The 21,651-nt window shown below is 43.5% G+C and overlaps 1 protein-coding gene across 1 annotated transcript; it reads left to right on the top strand.

Moving 5' to 3' along the window:
• Positions 1–6,558: 6,558 nt before the first annotated feature.
• On the top strand, positions 6,559–21,403 carry LOC138975241 (transmembrane protein 45B-like). The gene is made up of 6 exons (XM_070347897.1): positions 6,559–7,130; positions 14,709–14,847; positions 15,241–15,346; positions 15,710–15,905; positions 18,346–18,578; positions 19,662–21,403. The coding sequence occupies exons 2-6, from the start codon at positions 14,755–14,757 to the stop codon at positions 19,925–19,927; spliced, it is 894 nt and encodes a 297-aa protein (XP_070203998.1). The 5' UTR covers positions 6,559–7,130; positions 14,709–14,754; the 3' UTR covers positions 19,928–21,403.
• The last annotated feature ends 248 nt before the right edge of the window (positions 21,404–21,651 follow it).

Genomic DNA, 21,651 nt, shown 5'->3' with positions numbered 1-21,651 from the left:
GGGGGGGGATGTGGATGGAGACTTTAAAGCAGGGAAGCTTCGCTTTAATTTGTTGTAGTCTTCTTGAAAGACACAAACTATCATGTTCATGACGTCATGCAGGGAACGGACATGGTGACGTTTTCGCTGTGCCCCATCAGGCAGCCAGGGCGGGACATCACGTGGGGGTGCGGGGGGCAGGGAGGGAGCCTGAAGGTGTTTGGCTGGGCTAACCGCTACATGCCCGTCAGGTCCGGTGTGCACCGCGTCACCCTCCAGCTCCCCCAGGGATTCACGTGCTCGCGCTGTGTGCTGCAGTGGCGGTGGAGGACCTGTGAGTTGTTGTTGTTATTGTTGTTGTTGTTGTTGTTGTTTGTAGTGCTGTTGTTGTTGTTGTTGTTGTTGTTGTTGTTGTTGTTGTTGTTGTTGTTGTTGTTATTAGTGCTGTTGTTGTTGTTAGTACTGTTGTTGTTGTTGTTAGTACTGTTGTTGTTGTTGTTAGTACTGTTGTTGTTGTTGTTAGTACTGTTGTTGTTGTTGTTGTTGTTAGTGATGTTGTTGTTGTTGTTGTTGTCGTTGGTGGTGGTGTTGTTGTTGTTGTTGTTGTTGTTAGTGGTGGTGGTGGTGTGGGTATCTTTAGTATTGGCTGTGTGTGTGTGTGTGTGTGCCTGTGTGTGTGTGCCTGTGTGTGTGTGTGACAGGGGACTGGGGAAAGACTGGCAGACAGACAGACAGAACCGGAGACACACAAAGACAAATGTTATGTAAGGATGGATGAAGGTCGACCGAATTGACGATCAGATGTACGCGGGTTGCAGACTGTCTGCCGGTGTGTGTGTGTAGCCAGAGCTGAGGTGCACGAAGCAAAACTGGGTGCGACCCAACTAAATGGATGGCACGCAGCAGCGGGTTCGGATTGGTTGAAATTGAGATTTGTTGTGATTTCATTCAATCAGACCCCGCGGTTTGTTCCCGCCCAAGTGGGTGACACCCAGGTTCGCTTCATGCAGCCTGGATCATTGTAAACTTGACCCAAACTCCTACACCCTATGTGCAGCGTACAGACGGAGCAGACGAGAGTGTTCCAGCACCCCCTGGTTGTGGGCGTGTTACAACAACGTGCAGTACATCAACTGTGCCGACATCGCCATCACCTCCCCTTACAACAACCCCTGGCCCTACGTGCTGCTCGCCGGGTCTTGACTGCAGAGACGTCACACCGGTCAATGACATCGCCATCACCTCCTCTTCCTGGTCCTACGTCATGCTAGGGGTCTTGAACGCAGTGACGTCACACCGGTCAATGACATCGCCATCACCTCCTCTTCCTGGCCCTACGTCATGCTAGGGGTCTTGACCGCAGTGACGTCATACCGGTCACTGACATCGCCATCACCTCCCCTTTCTGGCCCTTCGTCACGCTTGGCCGAGTCCTAACCACAGTGACGTCACACCGGTCACTGCCATCGCCATTACCTCCCTACCTGGCCCTACGTCACGCTGGCTGGATCCTGACAGCAGTGTCGTCACACCGGTCAGTGACATTGGAGAACAGGTGGTGATATTTCGCCTGAAGACTTGGCCATGGACGTCTGAGCTAGCAGTTATACACAGAATGTGGCGTTTAGACGTAGAGCCGAACAGTTTAGCGTGGAGGACTGTGATTATAATGTCTCTCTTTTTTACTTTAACAAAATAAAAGTATCTGAGGTATCTTGCCTGCTTCTGCAAGGTCGTATCCTTGGCAGCTGTGACGTTGCTTTTTGACGCATACCTGACTGAACGTGATAGTGGTTACCATCCAAATACGTGACGTCGCAACCCTACTCTTCTGTATGGAAGATGGGTGTGACTTTGGGTAGCGTAAGGTTGCGACCTTTGCAAGTGTGTTGTAACAATCATTCAAGTCTTTGAGGAAAACCTGACTTTATGTGATGCACCCAAGGTCTTGATCTTCGCAACTCTGACATCTCTGTCGTTCTCGGGATGTACGTGCACACATAAATCATTGATTGGCTCACAGTTAAGACCATAGCCATGATGAATGTGACGTCACCACTATTGTTAACTCTGTAAGGACTCACTTAGAGTGACGCTGACTGGCGCCAGAACGTAGACATTGTAACTGTGACGTCACCACTATTGTTAACTCTGTAAGGACTCACTTAGAGTGACGCTGACTGGCGCCAGAACGTAGACATTGTAACTGTGACGTCACCACTATTGTTAACTCTGTAAGGACTCACTTAGAGTGACGCTGACTGGCGCCAGAACGTAGACATTGTAACTGTGACGTCACCTCTATGGTTAACTCTGTAAGGACTCACTTAGAGTGACGCTGACTGGCGCCAGAACGTAGACATTGTAACTGTGACGTCACCTCTATGGTTAACTCTGTAAGGACTCACTTAGAGTGACGCTGACTGGCGCCAGAACATAGACATTTCAAGTGTGACGTCACCATCATTCTCCGCTGCATGGATTGGTGCAAGGACTTGCAGTGGCGCCTATGGGTCTTTCCGTGACGTGGATTTTTCACGATGACAACTGTGACATCAGCGCCGTTCTTCCTTGATGTATTGTGAACCTGACCATAGCGCAAGGCCTTTGCCATGGTAACCTTGGCAGCAGCATGATGTCCTACGTGGAGAACTGAGATTATTTCCGCTGTCTGTGCGCAAAGCAAGAATTTAACTAATGCCCGAGTGCCGACACTTTCACCAAGCGTGTGGTAAAGTAAATTGATCTGCAAGCCACGACTTAACACAGTCTTAACACAGTCTTAACACGGTCTTAACACAGACTTAACACAGTCTTAACACAGACTTAACACAGTCTTAACACAGACTTAACACAGTCGTGAATTTGGAGAAACTGCAGATTTAAAAAAAAAATAATTGCCATTTTACCGTACGATGACCTGACAAAAGATGTGATTGCAATGACGCGTAATGAACTTTATTGACGTCACACACAAGAACGATGACAACGCCAGACTTACTTGTCTTGCAGACACTCTTTTGGTGAATGTGACGATTGCCTCTAAAACAAGGACAATCGAAGCTAAGAATGTACTAAAGCAATGCATTCGTACACAATTGTACGCGAATACAAACACTCACATAAACACACACACACGCAATCATGCTCGCATGCACCTACACGAAAACACAAACCCGTCTGTACTCGTGTCATGTTGGTTTTGTGTTGGGGTTTTTTTTTTTTTTTTTTTTTTTTTTTAGTTTTTTTTTTAGTTTTCTTTAGTTTTTATTCCCATAGTGAGGAACGCATGTCATAATATGCCTCAATGATGTTTTACAAAAGCAAGATATCAGCGGAAATCATTTTTGCGTCATTAGAATAGATATTGTTGTATTTTATCGGTCCACGATCAGTTACTTTCAAAAAAGTGCTGAACCCCCCCCCCCCCCCCCCCCCCCCTTCAAGCTGAACACGTCACGCCGCTTCAAGGAAGGATTTATCTTTCTGACAGAATCACAGAGTCTCCGCAGGTGCGCTTTGTGTTGTTGTTGTACCTTTAGTCGTGTTTGTTTGTTTGTAGATTGGCCAGTTTATTGGCACGCTGATTTGTCGGTTTGTTTGTTTATTTGTTTGTTCGTCTCAAGAATTATGAACTTCTGATGTACATTTCTGCATAATATCAGAGAACACAAAAAGCATAATACGTTATTCGTGTGATCGATTTGTTTGCTCAGTTTCCTTGTATGGGAAAGAACTGCTCAAATACATAATTATACCCGTGATGACGTGACTTGCTCCCGCAGTGGGGCACTGCGGTTATGAAATTAAAGGCCCCTCCTGTTTTTGGAACCGCAGGAGCTTTCTAGTTTTCTGTTAGGTAGATTTTTGGTTCCTCTTTCCTGTCATGCTCTCTTTTTCTTCATGAATTCTTTTCTTTTTTCTGCCTTCTTGCTCATTCACCTGTATTTTTTCCAAAAATCTCTTCTCTTGCCGCTTGTCTCGCGATTCATGTATAGTTTAATCTGTTAGTGTTCTGATGTAAGTCCAGCAGTAGATAGGTTAAGCCTATTTTAACATACTGGAAACTGGTAATCTTCCAGTAGGTATTAATTTAGTTTTACTAAAGCCTGCTGGGACACAAGTAATGGGTTAGTGCATTTGTAAACAGGAATCGCTTGACAAGTGGCCCCCTTCATCCCCCCCTTCCTCGTCCTGATATGGCTCTGCGTAGTCGGCTGGACGTTAAGCAACAAATAAACAAACAAACAAACAGACGTGACTTGCCAGGACGTCCAAAGTCTGGTTCTGTCATTTTACCAGGGTTGCAGACGACTCTTTGTCCTTGGTCAGTATTGTCACACCGGTGACCCTACTCTTGTCACAAGCAAGGTTTACTGTAGTGCCCAAGCTTTTGTATGTATGAGACTGTGACAAAAGGTCAGGTGTCATGTCTACTGTCCCGAATGACACACGATTGCTGACATTTCACCATTGCCAACAGAATAAACAAATAAGAAATAGGTAGAAAATGAATGTGAAAACTGACTTTAATTGTTGATCAGTATTTTCTATACCACTAACAAATAATCTACTTACACATAGCTGTTTGGCAAATGTATGTTGCATGGGACACACTGACATGAAAGTGGAAGATGTTTTTCCCTCTAGAGAAACTACATATCAAGTTACACTTTTTGTGCTCTTCCATTCCAGTTGGCAATCAATTGTTAACGCATGTTATTAGAAAAAATAGAACGAAAACAGATTAGATAGAATGAAAAATGTACTGGTGATGTCATTTGGGACATACTGACATGAAAACGTCACCTTTTGGCATTGTCTCATATATATGTTTCGCTGAAGACGAAATGTTACCGTGGAAACCCCCCTTTTAAGATCCACACATCTAAGATTGTCTCCCTTTAAGGAACTTGCTCTTTCAAACTTTCTCTTGACAACCTCTGTAAATGTCGGCCTACCCTCGCTTTGAGATACCCTCCTTTTTATGCCCCGATTTTTTCAGATTTGTTTTAGGTCTTAAAAGAAAGATTCCGATGTCGTTTGTATTTACCTTTCTTCTTCTTCTTCTTCTGCGTTCGTGGGCTGAAACTCCTACGTACACTCGTGTTTTTTGCACGAGTGGAATTTTACGTGTATGACCGTTTTTTACCCCGCCATTTAGGCAGCCATACGCTGTTTTCGGAGGAAGCATGCTGGGTATTTTCGTGTTTCTATAACCCACCGAACTCTGACATGGATTACAGGATCTAGGATCTTTTTCGTGCGCACTTGGTCTTGTGCTTGCGTGTACACACGGGGGGTGTTCGGACACCGAGGAGAGTCTGCACACAAAGTTGACTCTGAGAAATAAATCTCTCGCCGAACGTGGGGACGAACTCACGCTGACAGCAGCCAACTGAATACAAACCCAGCGCGCAACCGACTGAGCTACATCCCCGCCGTATTTACCTTTCGATGACCATTGTGAACTGTCGTGCCCAAACATTCTTAGTCTTTGTTCCATGCTTACTGTGTCTTTCTGAAGAAGATATGCTCAGAGTGTATGATTGTCTACCCTCTTCTTCAGAAAATGTGTGCATAATAGTGTCAGCCTACTGTCAACATATTTAAAGCTCGTACATGTGTGATGTACACAAGCGCCCACACACACACACACACACACACTGACACACACACGCACGCACGCACACACACATACGCACACACACACTCACACACACACACACGCACACGCACACTGACACACACGCGCACGGACACACACACACGCACACGCACACGCACACACACACACACGCACACACACACACACACACACACACGCACACACACACATACACACACAAACACACACACTGGCTGAATCTTTATTATATTTATTTTTATTTGTGTGAGTGGGCTAGCCGGATACAGAAGACAGCACAAGTCTTTCTGTTTATTTGCACAATTTGTTTGGCTTAACTGTGAGATGGTCCATAAATAAAGACAACTGACCGTACCCCTCTGTCTGAGTTGTTTTCTTGTTTAAATTACTCTTACCGACCATTTTACGGTGTCGAGTGTGTGTGAGGCAGAGACAGTGAGAGGGCGGGAGGCAGGGGGAGAGATCGAGAGAGGAATGTGTGTGTGTGTGAGTGTCTGTCTGTCTGTCTGTCTGTTTGTGTGTCTGTTTGTTCGTGTGTCTGTGTCTGTGTCCGCCTGTCTATCTGCCTGCCTGTGTGTTTGTGTATCTGTGTGTGTGACACGCACGCACACACGGACGCACAAACACACACACACACACACACATTCACACGTACACGACATATGTCGATGTCAGCCGTACAACATTTCTCCTGTGAGACAGTAGTGGCAGCAAACACCGCATGGTGACACAAACTTCACTGGACAACCTCACACTGCATACGTTAATTTTGATTGGAGCCCACGCCCACTTGTCAATCAAGCGAAAACACAGGTCCGCCTCATGCTGTCAATCACTCGAAGAAAACACCCCGCCCACTATGATGAAATCTGACTACTTTCTGTTCCCAGAGGAACATTTCACAATAATCATGTTCTCAAGATCCGCTTGTGTCATACTTGGACATTAATTCATTGAAGAATTCCCACTCTGCTCAAGATGCGCCAAGAACGTGTCAAGCTGTTTATTCTTGGTATGTGATCAAGTGGAAGAATGGTGTGATCCTTTGTAAAAAGCCTAGATGAGTCAAAGTTATGACGAGAACGACTGCGGCTTTAAGCGATGTTTCGATGTTCACTCCCATAACTTGCTGATGTCCTTGTATCTTTTGTGTCAGCAACGGGACGGTTCTTTTCACCGGTTACTGTGCAAACGGACATTACAAAACTCTTCCGCGGACCCGCCTGCTACCTCTGTGAAGTGTTGTTGACATGTGCTGCCCCCCTGGCACGTGCAGCAGACAGTCAAATAGGCAGAGCGATATTCTCTTCTGTGGTGGCGCCGTTATCTGTTGTTGACATTTGTTTCTCCAACTTTCAGCAGCAACAGCCAGTCAAACTGACAGAGTGATATTCTGTGGTGACGCCGTATTAAGTGTTGAAATTAATTTGCTCGATGTCAGTTAAGAAGTGACCGACGCTTTTATGAAGCTGCATCAGGCATCGTGTTTCGAGAACTTAAAAAGGTACATGTATTTTTGTGTGTATTTTTTATTTTTTTTATTTATCTCTTCATCTAACTATTTATTGATTGTTTATGTTTGTTTGTTTTGACGTATTTTGGTATTTATGTATGTATTTTCTCTATTTATTCACCTTTTGTTGACTTGCCTATTTATACTAAGCCTAATGATTTAATGCATTTTTTAATTTTAAGAATGAAAATATGCAAGCTAGGCAGTTTACTTGTTTATTTATTGACCGATTCATTTATTCATTATTCATTTATTTAAGAATCCATTTTTGTACTTTGTTATTTATTTCTTAGTTATTTAGTTGTCAATGTATGTTTTATTGCACTAAACTGTGAACCTGCAAGTAGGCAAACATGAGCTCTAAAAAAAAGCGTGTGTATGTTAGTGTGTGTGTGTGTGTGTGTGTGTGTGTGTGTGTGTGTGTGTGTGTGTGTGTGTTTGTGAGGGTGTATGTTAGTGTGTGTGAGTGAGTGTGTGTGTGTGTGTGTGTGTGTGTGTGTGTGTGTGTGTGTGTGTGTGTGTGTGTGTGTGTGTGACGCACACATGCATGAAACACGCACGCAGTCTGTCATCCACGACTTAATAACGATCTTCCTCTTTCAAACTACAAAACTCAAGTTGACACAGCAAATAAATTAAGAGCGTTTCTTCCAAAAGTCAAACATATGCTGATCAACACAATTACACAACTAACTAACTAACCCTCCCCCCGCTCGCTCCTCCCTTTCTCACATCCGGTAGCTTTTGAGCAGTGAAGAATAATGTACGCTTGGTCACCTGACAAGCGATGTCCTTTCTTCCAGTCGTGATGTCAGCAATGCAGAGGACACGTACTTTACTTGTGCGTGACATGAGCATACGCTGACCTAAACAGATGACAATGCAATCTTGTAGTTTTGTGAAAACAATGCCCCTAGTTATATAAGCGTTATAAAAACATGTGTGCTTGTGCATGTGTGCGCGTGTGTGTGTGTGTGTATGTGTGTGTGTGCGTGTCTGTCTGTGTCTGTGTGTGTGTGTGTGTGTATGTGTGTGTGTGTGTGCGTGTGTCTGTCTGTCTGTCTGTGTGTGTGTGTGTGTGTGTGTGTGTGTGTGTGTGTGTGTGTGCGTGTGTGTGTGTGTGTCTGTGTCTGTGTGTCAGTCTGTCTGTCAGTCTGTCTATCTGTCTGTTTGTCTGTCAATTCGTTTTTCCGTCAATCAACCCTAGTGCGGTTGTGTGTGTTAAAGGGGAGTGGGGGGGAGGGTGGGGGAGGGGTAAATTAGTAGTCTGACTTTCTGTCTGTCTGTCTGTCTGCCTACCTGCCTGCCTATCTGTCTGTCTATTCAAGATTCAACGATATGACGTTCATTCCACTTCTGTTCGCAGATGTATTTGACAAAAGCTCGAATCTGTCGTTCGCTTAAACAGAATAAACAATTTAAAATACAAACACACAGACACGCCTCTCCTCGCTTGAATAGTGGATGGCTACACTGTACCTGAGCACTTTATCATAACATCTGTTGCGTGAATGATAGGCATGAATTAATTAGGATTAACTAAATCATAAGACATAAGATTGTATTTCAACCACGTGCATTACACAGGAATATATCGTGGTTTGAGTTCATTCAATACATAGTACATTCAAACACAACAACCAGAGTGCTAACAGAAATGCATACACACACTCACTTACACCCACACGCACTCACTCTATATCATACCGCGTTCACATCTTGTCCACTTCACATATAAAGAAGTCGCGTAAGGCGAAAATACAATATTTAGTCAAGTAGCTGTCGAACTCACAGAATGAAACTGAACGCAATGCCATTTTTCAGCAAGACCGTATACTCGTAGCATCGTCAGTCCACCGCTTATGGCAAAGGCAGTGAAATTGACAAGAAGAGCGGGGTAGTAGTTGCGCTAAGAAGGATAGCACGCTTTTCTGTACCTCTCTTTGTTTTAACTTTCTGAGCGTGTTTTTAATCCAAACATATCATATCTATATGTTTTTGGAATCAGGAACCGACAAGGAATAAGATGAAAGTGTTTTTAAATTGATTTGGACAATTTAATTTTGATAATAATTTTTATATATTTATTTTTCAGAGCTTGTTTTTAATCCGAATATAACATATTTATATGTTTTTGGAATCAGCAAATGATGGAGAATAAGATACACGTAAATTTGGATCGTTTTATAAATTTTTATTTTTTTTTACAATTTTCAGATTTTTAATGACCAAAGTCATTAATTAATTTTTAAGCCACCAAGCTGAAATGCAATACCGAAGTCCGGGCTTCGTCGAAGATTACTTGACCAAAATTTCAACCAATTTGGTTGAAAAATGAGGGCGTGACAGTGCCGCCTCAACTTTCACGAAAAGCCGGATATGACGTCATCAAAGACATTTATCAAAAAAATGAAAACAACGTTCGGGGATTTCATACCCAGGAACTCTCATGTCAAATTTCATAAAGATCTGTCCAGTAGTTTAGTCTGAATCGCTCTACACACACACACACACACACACACACACGCACAGACAGACAGACACACATACACCACGACCCTCGTCTCGATTCCCCCTCGATGTTAAAATATTTAGTCAAAACTTGACTAAATATAAAAATAAGTCGCGTAAGGCGAAAATACAATATTTAGTCAAGTAGCTGTCGAACTCACAGAATGAAACTGAACGCAATGCAACCACAGAGATATATACCAGTGGTGATGAAATGTCTTGAGAAGCTGGTGCTGAAGCGTCTCTTGCAGGAAACTGAGGATCAGATGGATCCGCTACAGTTTGCCTACAGAGCACGCAGAGGCACAGACGACGCTACCATTCTGATCGCTCACAGCATCCTTGAACATCTAGAGAAGCCCAACACCTCAGCTAGAGTGTTATATGTGGATTTTAGTTCCGCGTTTAATACAGTCAAGCCTAGCCTCATGTATGACAAGCTGAACGCTCTGTCAGTCAGTCCGCAGATCATCAAGTGGATTATCGACTTCCTGGTGGGTCGATCTCAGTACGTGGCAGTAGACGGGGTCATCTCAGACAGCCTCGAGATCAGTACAGGGAGTCCACAAGGCTGCTGTTTGTCTCCGACAATCTTCACCCTGTACACCAACGACTGTAGAGCCACCAATGGCAAACTTTCGAAGTTTGCTGATGACTCAGCTCTGGTAGGCCTGATACAGAATGATGATGACACAGTGTACAAACAGGAGGTGGACAAACTAGTAGAGTGGTGTGACCAGAACAGCCTAGACCTCAATGTGGGCAAAACAAAAGAGATGATCACAGACTTTAGGAGAGGGGAAAAGGAAACAGAGCCACTAGTGATAGGGGGGAAAGAGGTAGAACAAGTACAAGAGTACAAATACTTGGGCTGCATCATCAGTTCAGATCTCTCGTGGTCAAAACACATAGCCAAGGTAGTTAGCAAGTGCAATTCAAGACTGTACTTTCTGAGGAAACTCAAGCAGTTCAAGGTCTGCCCTGAAATACTGGCAATGTTCTACAGAGCCAGCATTGAAAGTGTTTTGACCTTCAACCTCATGGTATGGTACTATGGGGCTACTGTAGAGGACAAGAGCCATCTGGCAAGAGTGATCAGACAGGCAGAAAAGGTGGTTGGGGTTCAGTTCCCAAGCTTGGATGAACTGGTGCATAAGAGAACAGCCACAAAAGCACGAAAGGTCGTTGAAGATGAATCGCACCCCCTGCATGATCAGTTTGCACTCATGCCATCTAGGCGTAGATACAGAGCTGCAAAGTGTAGAACCTCTCGCATGCGGAAGTCGTTTATTCCATCCGCCATCTCAGTTCTCAATGATACCACTTAGTGCATGCATGTGAAACTGAAAAATGTACAATGGAGTTTTCCTCAGAGCTAGCTAGGAATGCATTGTACTCTAATGTTGTCATGTTATTGCTGTGTTTTTTATCTTCATGTTTTAAAATTATCTCCACAACTTATAAAGTATACTTTTACACTAGAATTATGTTTAAACAAATCAAGTATGTATGTTTAATATTATTCTTATGAAGTTTTTTTACAACTATTTAGAATAGAACAGTTTGTTTTGAATGTCAATCACTGGGAGCAGTCAGAAGAGTAAGAATTCTGTTTTGTTCTCACTATCATTTGCTTATGAAGATCATGATGTTGTTCCATTGCTTAGTCAGTCCTAGAAATAATGTCCTAGACTGTTATCAGTATTTTTGCCCTCTTTCATTACGATGCTATGGTATTTCTGTGGGTCTCCACATGTGTTTGTTTATAAGGCGGAAGTGACCTCCCCTTGTACACAATAGGCCCTCAGATGAAGCCTACGGACAGACTAGAATAGAACATGCACATAACACAGAAGGTCTGCACAGCACACTCACACACAGCAATACAGCACACCGTCTTGTACCTCCTTCTGCCCTGCCGAAGTCGGGGTATCCTTTTTAATCCACCGAACATTAATATCCACAGCCATGTGTGTCTCCTGCCTCCGAACACACACGCCACAGAGCTCGACTCGATGTGCGCAGTTTCGTATAAAAATTATTTTCCAAATTTCCCCACTGTGTTTTATAAAATAATCATATTATGAAAGCACATACATTCTTATCTTAGTTATTATGTATTCATTGTTAGCAAACATCGGCATTATTCATGTTTTACTTTAAACGCAATCATTGTTATTTATAGATCACAGGCACTTGATGTAAGTAGGTCACACACGTGTAAATGTTGTGCCCAGTCCTTGTTTTTGTTTCTGTTATTATTTTAGTTAGCAGGTCTAGTTGAGCACGTATTAAGTATCATGTACCCACTACTAGTCATTGTGCATTTTAGTTAATGGACTGATGATGTCATTTGTATGGAGTCGACGCACGTGCGAGGATATGTATGTGTGGGAGGGGGGGGGGGGGGGGCGCGGGAGATGGAAGCTTGCTGTATGTTATGTAATGTATATATTGTGTGTGATACGTGGAAATGTGATACTATTTATTTGCATGTATGATACAGGTACAAATGTGATAATTGTAGGCTTATACTAGTGATTACTGTGTGTGATACATGAAATGTGATATGAATGCTGTTTTTATATGTTATACTCTTATTTTCTCCCAAGCGCAAGACAAATTCTTCTATGAAAATTGAAGCCAATAAAATTTGAGTTGAGTTGAGTTGAGTTGAGTTGAATGCAACGCAGCAAGACCGTAGTCCACCGCTCACGGCATAGGCAGTGAAATTGACAAGAAGAGCGGGGTAGTAGTTGCGCTAAGAAGGATAGCACGCTTTTCTGTACCTCTCTTCGTTTTAACTTTCTGAGCGTGTTTTTAATCCAAACATATCATATCTATATGTTTTTGGAATCAGGAACCGACAAGGAAAAAGATGAAAGTGTTTTTAAATTGATTTGGACAATTTAATTTTGATAATAATTTTTATATATTTAATTTTCAGAGCTTGTTTTTAATCCGAATATAACATATTTATATGTTTTTGGAATCAGCAAATGATGGAAAATAAGATAAACGTAAATTTGGATCGTTTTATAAATTTTTATTTTTTTTTACAATTTTCAGATTTTTAATGACCAAAGTCATTAATTAATTTTTAAGCCACCAAGCTGAAATGCAATACCGAAGTCCGGGCTTCGTCGAAGATTACTTGACCAAAATTTCAACCAATTTGGTTCAAAAATGAGGGCGTGACAGTGCCGCCTCAACTTTCACGAAAAGCCGGATATGACGTCATCAAAGACATTTATCAAAAAAATGAAAAAAACGTATGGGGATTTCATACCCAGAAACTCTCATGTAAAATTTCATAAAGATCGGTCCAGTAGTTTAGTCTGAATCGCTCTACACACACACACACACACACGCACACACGCACACACGCACATACACCACGACCCTCGTTTCGATTCCCCCTCGATGTTAAAATATTTAGTCAAAACTTGACTAAATATAAAAACCATATATTTTTACCAGGTGTACTGCATACGTGAACCGCTCTTGGCAAAGAAGCATAAAACTCCAAATAAAATCTAGATATTTCCACAATAAGAATTGGGACCAAATACTAATAGCACTGAAAAACCAGCAAAGTTACCACTAAAATATTTCACATCTCATCAGAATCACAGATAAAGCATATCATATCCTAGTTAGCACACACATACACACGCCGCGCGCGCGCGGATGCCCTGCGACTGTGCAACATTAAGTTACAGCCTTAGAGTCAGGCATGTCCTTTTGATAAGAATCAGTTTCATTCCTTCAATGTCCACGGGGCGTTGCGTATTTCCTGTCAGAATGAAAAGTAGATGTTGATCATAATACAATTAACAAAACATGCCGTGTAATTGTTTGCTGTGTTTCCAGGCCCGCTCAGTCTCAGATTGTGTCAGGCTTTCACATGCACACAGTCCCTTAAGTTTGTTATGTTCCAAAAATCAACACCTTTGCTTTGTTTGTTTATGTGTTTGTTTGCTTGTTTGGTTGTTTCTTTTTTATATTTAGTCAAGTTTTGACTAAATATTTTAACATCGAGGGGGAATCGAAACGAGGGTCGGGGTGTATGTGCGTGTGTGCGTGTGTGCGTGTGTGCGTGTGTGTGTGTGTGTGTGTGTGTGTGTAGAGCGATTCAGACTAAACTACTGGACCGATCTTTATGAAATTTGACATGAGAGTTCCTGGGTATGAAATCCCCGAACGTTTTTTTCATTTTTTGGATAAATGTCTTTGATGACGTCATAACCGGCTTTTCGTGAAAGTTGAGGCGGCACTGTCACGCCCTCATTTTTCAACCAAATTGGTTGAAATTTTGGTCAAGTAATCTTCGACAAAGCCCGGGGTTCGGTATTGCATTTCAGCTTGGTGGCTTAAAAATTAATTAATGACTTTGGTCATTAAAAATCTGAAAATTGTAAAAAAAAATAAAAATTTATAAAACGATCCAAATTTACGTTTATCTTATTCTCCATCATTTGCTGATTCCAAAAACATATAAATATGTTATATTCGGATTAAAAACAAGCTCTGAAAATTAAATATATAAAAATTATTATCAAAATTAAATTGTCCAAATCAATTTAAAAACACTTTCATCTTATTCCTTGTCGGTTCCTGATTCCAAAAACATATAGATATGATATGTTTGGATTAAAAACACGCTCAGAAAGTTAAAACAAAGAGAGGTACAGAAAGCGTGCTATCCTTCTTAGCGCAACTAGTACCCGCGTACCCCGCTCTTCTTGTCGATTTCACTGCCTTTGCCATGAGCGGTGGACTGACGATGCTACGAGTATACGGTCTTGCTGAAAAATGGCATTGCGTTCAGTTTCATTCTGTGAGTTCGACAGCTACTTGACTAAATATTGTATTTTCGCCTTACGCGACTTGTTTTCTTTTTTGTTTGTTAAGGTATTAATGTGGTTATTTTGGGGTTTTTGTTTTGGTTCGTATATCTGTTTTTGTATTGGAGACGTGAAGACAAATGTTTCCTGCGTTTTATTGAGTGTCATTAAATCAAACGATTATTTCATAATTGTTGTCTACCCATCACAGACAAGGCATCACACAAGTCCTCCAGGTCCTGTGACAGTGGACAAGGATGGGGTCATTCTGGGGTCACATTGACGAAGGCATCTTCTTTATTCTGATCTCCGTGTGGTGGATCTTCCACGCCTGTCGTCAGTACTGTCAGGTCAGTGAATGGCCAGGCCTGGGCTGGTATGCACGACAAAGTGCTTAAGTGGGTTGGAACCAGGTGGGTCAGACTTCAACCAGTCCGACCAGAAACCGGTTAGTTTTAACCCAGATGGGCGCTTTGTCATGCATACCATTCCAGGAGATCTGGTTATGGTCTAGATCTCGGTCGGGTCGTTCGGTCTTATTTGTTTGTTATCTCTCTCTCTCTCTCTCTCTCTCTCTCTCTCTCTCTCTCTCTGTGTCTCTGTCTCTGTCTCTCTGTCTCTGTCTCTGTCTCCCTCTCTCTCTCTCTCTCTCTCTCTCTCTCTCTCTCTCTCTCTCTCTCTCTCTCTCTCTCTCTCTCTCTCTCTCTCTCTCGGGGTTTTAGCTTTGTCCTTTGTGTCCACAGACGTACGTAGATGGCAGAGAGATGAGGCCGTGCATCAGTTACAGTGTGCGATGTAAAAGAGACGTACCTGTGGAAACCATCTTCAAGATTCTCTTCCCTCTTGTTGGTGAGAGATTTGTGTTGTTTTGTGGTTGGGTGTGGGGGTGGGGGGCAAGGGGGGGGGGTGTTAAGTCTCAGCGACTTTCACTGTGTCACCTTTTACCATTTCCCTTGAAAAAAAACCACAATAGCGGGTTTTTGTGAAGTTGTTGTTGTATTGTATTGGATTGTATTGGATTGGATTGGATTGGATTGGATTGGATTGTCCCATATCGCATTGCATTTAATTGTGATTGTTTTGTTACGCGTTGAATTGCATTCGTTGTGTTCCACGTTGTCTCATCTAGTTAAGGTTTACTGACATATTGGTGCATACATTCTGCGTCACGAACCTTACGAAGCAGTTGTTCGGTTGTTTTTTTCTGAGCAGGGTTTCTGGGAGAATTTCTGGACGGCGGGGTCTCATTGACAGACGAACACGGCAACTTTCGCAAACTTGTGTATGCGCAGCACATGACCATATATGGCATCTTCATTCTTCACGCCGTCATTGACCTTTTCACCTGGGCGGGAGTTCCCATGATTCCTGGCGCTGCGCATGTGTCTGGAGCTTTGTCGTTTGCTTGGTAAGTGTAAGGCTATTTAGGCGTTCATCGTGCATGACGTCATAACACCATACCAAGAACCGAAGGGAATACGACTTGGGGCGACTATAGACACAGTTCTTTGGGGGGCTAGCATCCCTATTAAAAGACTGTTTGGCGTCCCACAAGCGTACACACATTCTGTTTGCCCAGTTCACGGTAAACCAATAGGAATGTTGTGTAAATTAATTGTGTTTAACTCTTTAAACTATCAAACTTAGAAATGTTCTGACCTGTCTCAAATCGCCCAAAGAGCTACATATAGCTCGGCTTGGAGTGATATGTCACCATACACCAGGAATACCGTACAATCTGTGCCTTTAACGTTCCCCCATTAACATTTTAAATGCTGTGATTGGGTATTTTTTTGCAGACGGTAAATTCTCTATCTACTCTTTTGGTTGTTTGCGTTTTCTTCTGCTGTTTCGCCCTTGACGGCTGTGAAGCGTACGTGCATTTCGTCATGCTCACAATTGAATTGTTTGAAGTTATGAGAAAAGAAACAAAAATTGAAAAAGGCTCCAATAAAGGCAGTTAGGCAACTCTGCTTCAAGATAGAATAATGACTTGTGTTTTCTGCTCCCCCTTTCCATGTGTTATAGAAGTGAGTAAGCACAATGAAAAGGTTTCTTTGCTGAAAAAACTATGAGTAATGCAATAATCTTATGATCGTGACGATTTGCAAGATTACCTACATTCTCAAGGTTTAGGCGTGTTGTGAGAATAAATAACCACTAGACATTGAAAATATGACGATGAACAGAAACGGGATTATGACACTAAGTCGTTTGTATGTCAAAGGTAGTCTTCTTATCAACGGTCCTTTAGTTTTCTTGTTTGTTTGCTTAACGCCCAGCCGACCACGAAGGGCCATATCAGGGCGGTGCTATTTGTTTGTTTGTTTGCTTAAGGCCCAGCCGACCACGAAGGGCCATATCAGGGCGGTGCTATTTGTTTGTTTGTTTGCTTAAGGCCCAGCCGACCACGAAGGGCCATATCAGGGCGGTGCTATTTGTTTGTTTGTTTGCTTAAGGCCCAGCCGACCACGAAGGGCCATATCAGGGCGGTGCTATTTGTTTGTTTGTTTGCTTAAGGCCCAGCCGACCACGAAGGGCCATATCAGGGCGGTGCTATTTGTTTGTTTGTTTGCTTAAGGCCCAGCCGACCACGAAGGGCCATATCAGGGCGGTGCTATTTGTTTGTTTGTTTGCTTAAGGCCCAGCCGACCACGAAGGGCCATATCAGGGCGGTGCTATTTGTTTGTTTGTTTGCTTAAGGCCCAGCCGACCACGAAGGGCCATATCAGGGCGGTGCTATTTGTTTGTTTGTTTGCTTAAGGCCCAGCCGACCACGAAGGGCCATATCAGGGCGGTGCTATTTGTTTGTTTGTTTGCTTAAGGCCCAGCCGACCACGAAGGGCCATATCAGGGCGGTGCTGCTTTGACATTTAACGTGCGCCACACACAAGACAGAAGTCGCAGCACAGGCTTCATGTCTCACCCAGTCACATTATTCTGACACCGGACCAACCAGTCCTAGCACTAACCCCATAATGCCAGACGCCAGGCGGAGCAGCCACTAGATTGCCAATTTTAAAGTCTTAGGTATGACCCGGCCGGGCTTCGAACCCACGACCTCCCGATAACGGGGCGGACGCCTTACCACAAGGCCAACCGTGCCGGTTGGTCCTTTAGTTACGAGCACTTTGGAATAAGGCATTGAAGGTGTCTACATTACTACACAGCAAGTGTGTGGCACATCGCAAGGCCAAATCCGATATAAAAATATGTCCCACAGGGTTTTTTAGATGGCACCTGTTAATGACATCGGCATTGATTTGTCATTGTCATGGTAAATACAGTGGTGCTAATTAGATTTCCTTCCCTCTATAGCTTTCAGATTTGCTTATTGATGTATAATTATTTTTCCATGATTCTCCTTTACTTCAAATTGTACTTATTTCTATACCCCCCCCCCCCCCCCCCCGACATTGTACAGCGCTCCTTACAGCGCTTCGAGCTGTGTAGGAGCGCTGTATACATGTTCTAGTATTATCGTATTAGCATTAATACCAGGTACGGCGTGCGTGGCGCTCTACTACCACTCTCAGATGCACGCCAATAATCCGCTAGAGGTCCATCGTCCATGGCGTTCTACTACCACTCTCAGTTTCACGCCAATAATCCGCTAGAGGTCCATCGTGCATGGCGTTCTACTACCACTCTCAGTTTCACGCCAATAATCCGCTAGAGGTCCATCGTGCATGGCGTTCTACTACCACTCTCAGTTTCACGCTAATAATCCGCTAGAGGTCCATCGTGCACGTCATCCCTGGGATTGCATTTTGAATTCTTGTTAGATCTGATTGGTTTCGAACGTATCAGGGGTAGCCTGACAGAAGCATGCGCTCTCTGTCCATCAGGTACGGCGTGGCGTTCTACTACCACTCCCAGATGCACGGCAAGGAGCCGCTAGAGGCCATCGTGCACGTCATCCCCATCCCTCTCATGCTGCTGACCGCCCTGGCCATCCTCCTGGAGTGCCGGTGGCGCAGCGGTGTGTGGACCATGCTGACCAGGTCGTTCTGCGTGCTGACCATCGGCACCTGGTTCTCTCACGTGGCCTTCATGCTGTATGAACACGACAAGTTTCCTGGTGAGTAGATACTGACCATAGAGCGATCATTGCTAGTTCTCTCACGTGGCCTTCATGCTCTATAAACACGACACGTTTCCTGGTGAGTATATACTGACCATAGATCGATCATTGCTAGTTCTCTCACGTGGCCTTCATGCTCTATAAACACGACAAGTTTCCTGGTGAGTATATACTGACCATAGAGCGATCATTGCTGGTTCTCTGCATGCCGTATGAACACGACAAGTTTCCTGGTGAGTAGATACTGACCATAGAGCGACCATTGCTTGTTGTCTGCATGCCGTATGAACACGACAAGTTTCCTGGTGAGTATATACTGACCATAGAGCGACCATTGCTTGTTGTCGGCATGCCGTATGAACACGACAAGTTTCCTGGTGAGTAGATACTGACCATAGAGCGATCATTGCTTGTTCTCTGCATGCCGTATGAACACGACAAGTTTCCTGGTGAGTAGATACTGACCATAGAGCGACCATTGCTGGTTCTCTGCATGCCGTATGAACACGACAAGTTTCCTGGTGAGTAGATACTGACCATAGAGCGACCATTGCTTGTTCTCTGCATGCTGTATGAACACGACAAGTTTCCTGGTGAGTAGATACTGACCATAGAGCGATCATTGCTTGTTCTCTGCATGCCGTATGAACACGACAAGTTTCCTGGTCAGTTTGTTTGTCGTTTGTTCGAATGAATGTTGATTGTCGGAAGACGTTTGAGCAAATCGATGTTCATGGTCATTTTGAGCGACAACTGTTTGCGGAAAATAAGCATGACTAGTGCCCCTGTGATGTTTGACATCTGAGCGAATGGCTCATCGGTCTCTGGCTATTTGAAAGGCTACACTTTGCTAACGTTGTTGATGTGCTAAAGATAGTTTGGTTTCAGGGCCAAAAACATTGTCAATGTCAACTTGCTCAGATAAGGAACTTGGCTTTGAACATAAAGAAAGCCGAATTTGCCGACTTACAAAATGATTTCCTGACGTAAGAGTTACCTAGTCTCCAGGAAGATTTCGAATATTATTTACTTCCCCGAAATTGTAATGGTTGCAATTTCTTATTTTTTCACGATGACCAGGAGGGGGAAGTTCCGGCTGGGACCGGTCAGACATACGTAACGTCCAGTACGCTCGTGCTTGCTTCGGCCTTCACCTTCTCTTCAACATGCTCTTCATGCTCTTCTGTTACGTCATCACCTACCTCGTCATGCGCATGCGTCACAGTCTGCACATCCCCGTGGCGTACTACGACGAAAGTGATGACGCGCTAGGTGTGAGAAAGAAACCTGTTCCGAGTAGCGATGATAGCATGGAATCTTTTTTCATGCAGGACAGCGAATACTAAACAAACAAACACATGTTTTTATCATCTCTTCATTGTCTTTCCAGAACCCGTCACGGGTCTATCCGTGACTTACTTTGATACATTGTTTGCTGAATTATCATTGCGTAGTTAGTTAGTTAGTTGTTGCTTTTTGGGTCCAGCGGACCATATAGGCCAAATCATCATTGCGTAGTGGCACAGGTGTTAGAGCAAAAGTAATACAGCCACACGAATCAATACCATTGCACAGTGAATGAAGATAGGATGTACAGTGTTGGTATGCGTACAACGGGCGCAGTGGCGTGGTGGTAAGACGTCGGCCTCCTAATCGGGAGGTCGTGAGTTCGAATCCCGGTCGCTGCCGCCTGGTGGGTTAAGAGTGGAGATGTTTCCGATCTCCCAGGTCAACTTATGTGCAGACCTGCTAGTGACTTAACCCCCTTCGTGTGTACACGCAAGCACAAGACCAAGTGCGCACGGAAAAGATCCTGTAATCCATGTCAGAGTTCGGTGGGTTATGGAAACACGAAAATACCCAGCATGCCTCCCCCAAAATCGGCGTATGCTGCCTGAACGGCGGGGTAAAAACGGTCATACACGTACAAATCCACTCGTGCGAAAAACATGAGTGAACGTGGGAGTCTAAGCCCATGAACGAAGAAGAAGAAGTTGGTATGCGTGCAAGTGGCGTATACCTCGTCACAGTCTGTGCTGCTCCATGATGATTGACAAGATGTTTACACGCTACGGAACCGGCACGGTTGGCCTAGTGGTAAGGCGTCCGCCCCGTGATCGGAAGGTCGTGGGTTCGAACCCCGGCCGGGTCAAACCTAAGACTTTAAAATTGGCAATCTAGTGGCTGCTCCGCCTGGCGTCTGGCATTATGGGGTTAGTGCTAGGACTGGTTGGTCCGGTGTCAGAATAATGTGACTGGGTGAGACATGAAGCCTGTGCTGCGACTTCTGTCTTGTGTGTGGCGCACGTTATATATGTCAAAGCAGCACCGCCCTGATATGGCCCTTCGTGGTCGGCTGGGCGTTAAGCAAACACGCTACGGAGGTATCTTTGATCGCTATGTTTGAAAAATTGGTTTTCATAAATGATGTTGAACAAAAAGCTGTTTTTAACATAGAGGGGGGAATCGAGACGAGGGTCGTGGTGTATGTGTGTGTGTGTGTGTGTGTGTGTGTGTGTGTGTGTGTGTAGAGCGATTCAGACTAAACTACTGGACCGATCTTTATGAAATTTGACATGAAAGTTCCTGGGTATGATATCCCCGGACGTTTTTTTCATTTTTTCGATAAATACCTTTGATGACGTCATATCCGGCTTTTTGTAAAAGTTGAGGCGGCACTGTCACACCCTCATTTTTCAATTAAATTGATTGAAATTTTGGCAAAGCAATCTTCGACAAAGGCCGGGGTTTGGTATTGCATTTCAGCTTGATGGCTTAAAAACTAATGAGTGAGTTTGGTCATTAAAAATTGGAAACTTGTAATTAAAATTAATTTTTTTATTAAACGATCCAAAAACATATACATATGTTATATTTGGATTAAAGACAAGCCCTGAAAATTAAAAATATAAAAATTATGATTAAAATTAAATTTTCGAAATCGTTTTAAAAACTATTTCATCTTATTCCTTGTCGGTTCCTGATTCCAAAAACATATAGATATGATATGTTTGGATTAAAAACACGCTCAGAAAGTTAAAACGAAGAGAGGTACAGTAAAGCGTGCTAT

Source organism: Littorina saxatilis, linkage group LG9 (assembly GCF_037325665.1).
Source record: "Littorina saxatilis isolate snail1 linkage group LG9, US_GU_Lsax_2.0, whole genome shotgun sequence".
Classification (NCBI taxonomy): Eukaryota; Metazoa; Mollusca; class Gastropoda; order Littorinimorpha; family Littorinidae; genus Littorina; species Littorina saxatilis.
This window is presented reverse-complemented; position numbering and strand designations above follow the sequence as displayed.

What these genes read in the sequence shown, in the direction of transcription:
- LOC138975241 (XM_070347897.1), top strand. Translation starts at nt 14,755, where the DNA reads ATGGGGTCATTCTGGGGTCACATTGACGAAGGCATCTTCTTTATTCTG. An exon ending in GGAGCTTTGTCGTTTGCTTG is followed by an intron (nt 15,906 to 18,345) that starts GTAAGTGTAAGG and finishes TCTGTCCATCAG; the next exon opens with GTACGGCGTGGCGTTCTACT. An exon ending in TGAACACGACAAGTTTCCTG is followed by an intron (nt 18,579 to 19,661) that starts GTGAGTAGATAC and finishes CACGATGACCAG; the next exon opens with GAGGGGGAAGTTCCGGCTGG.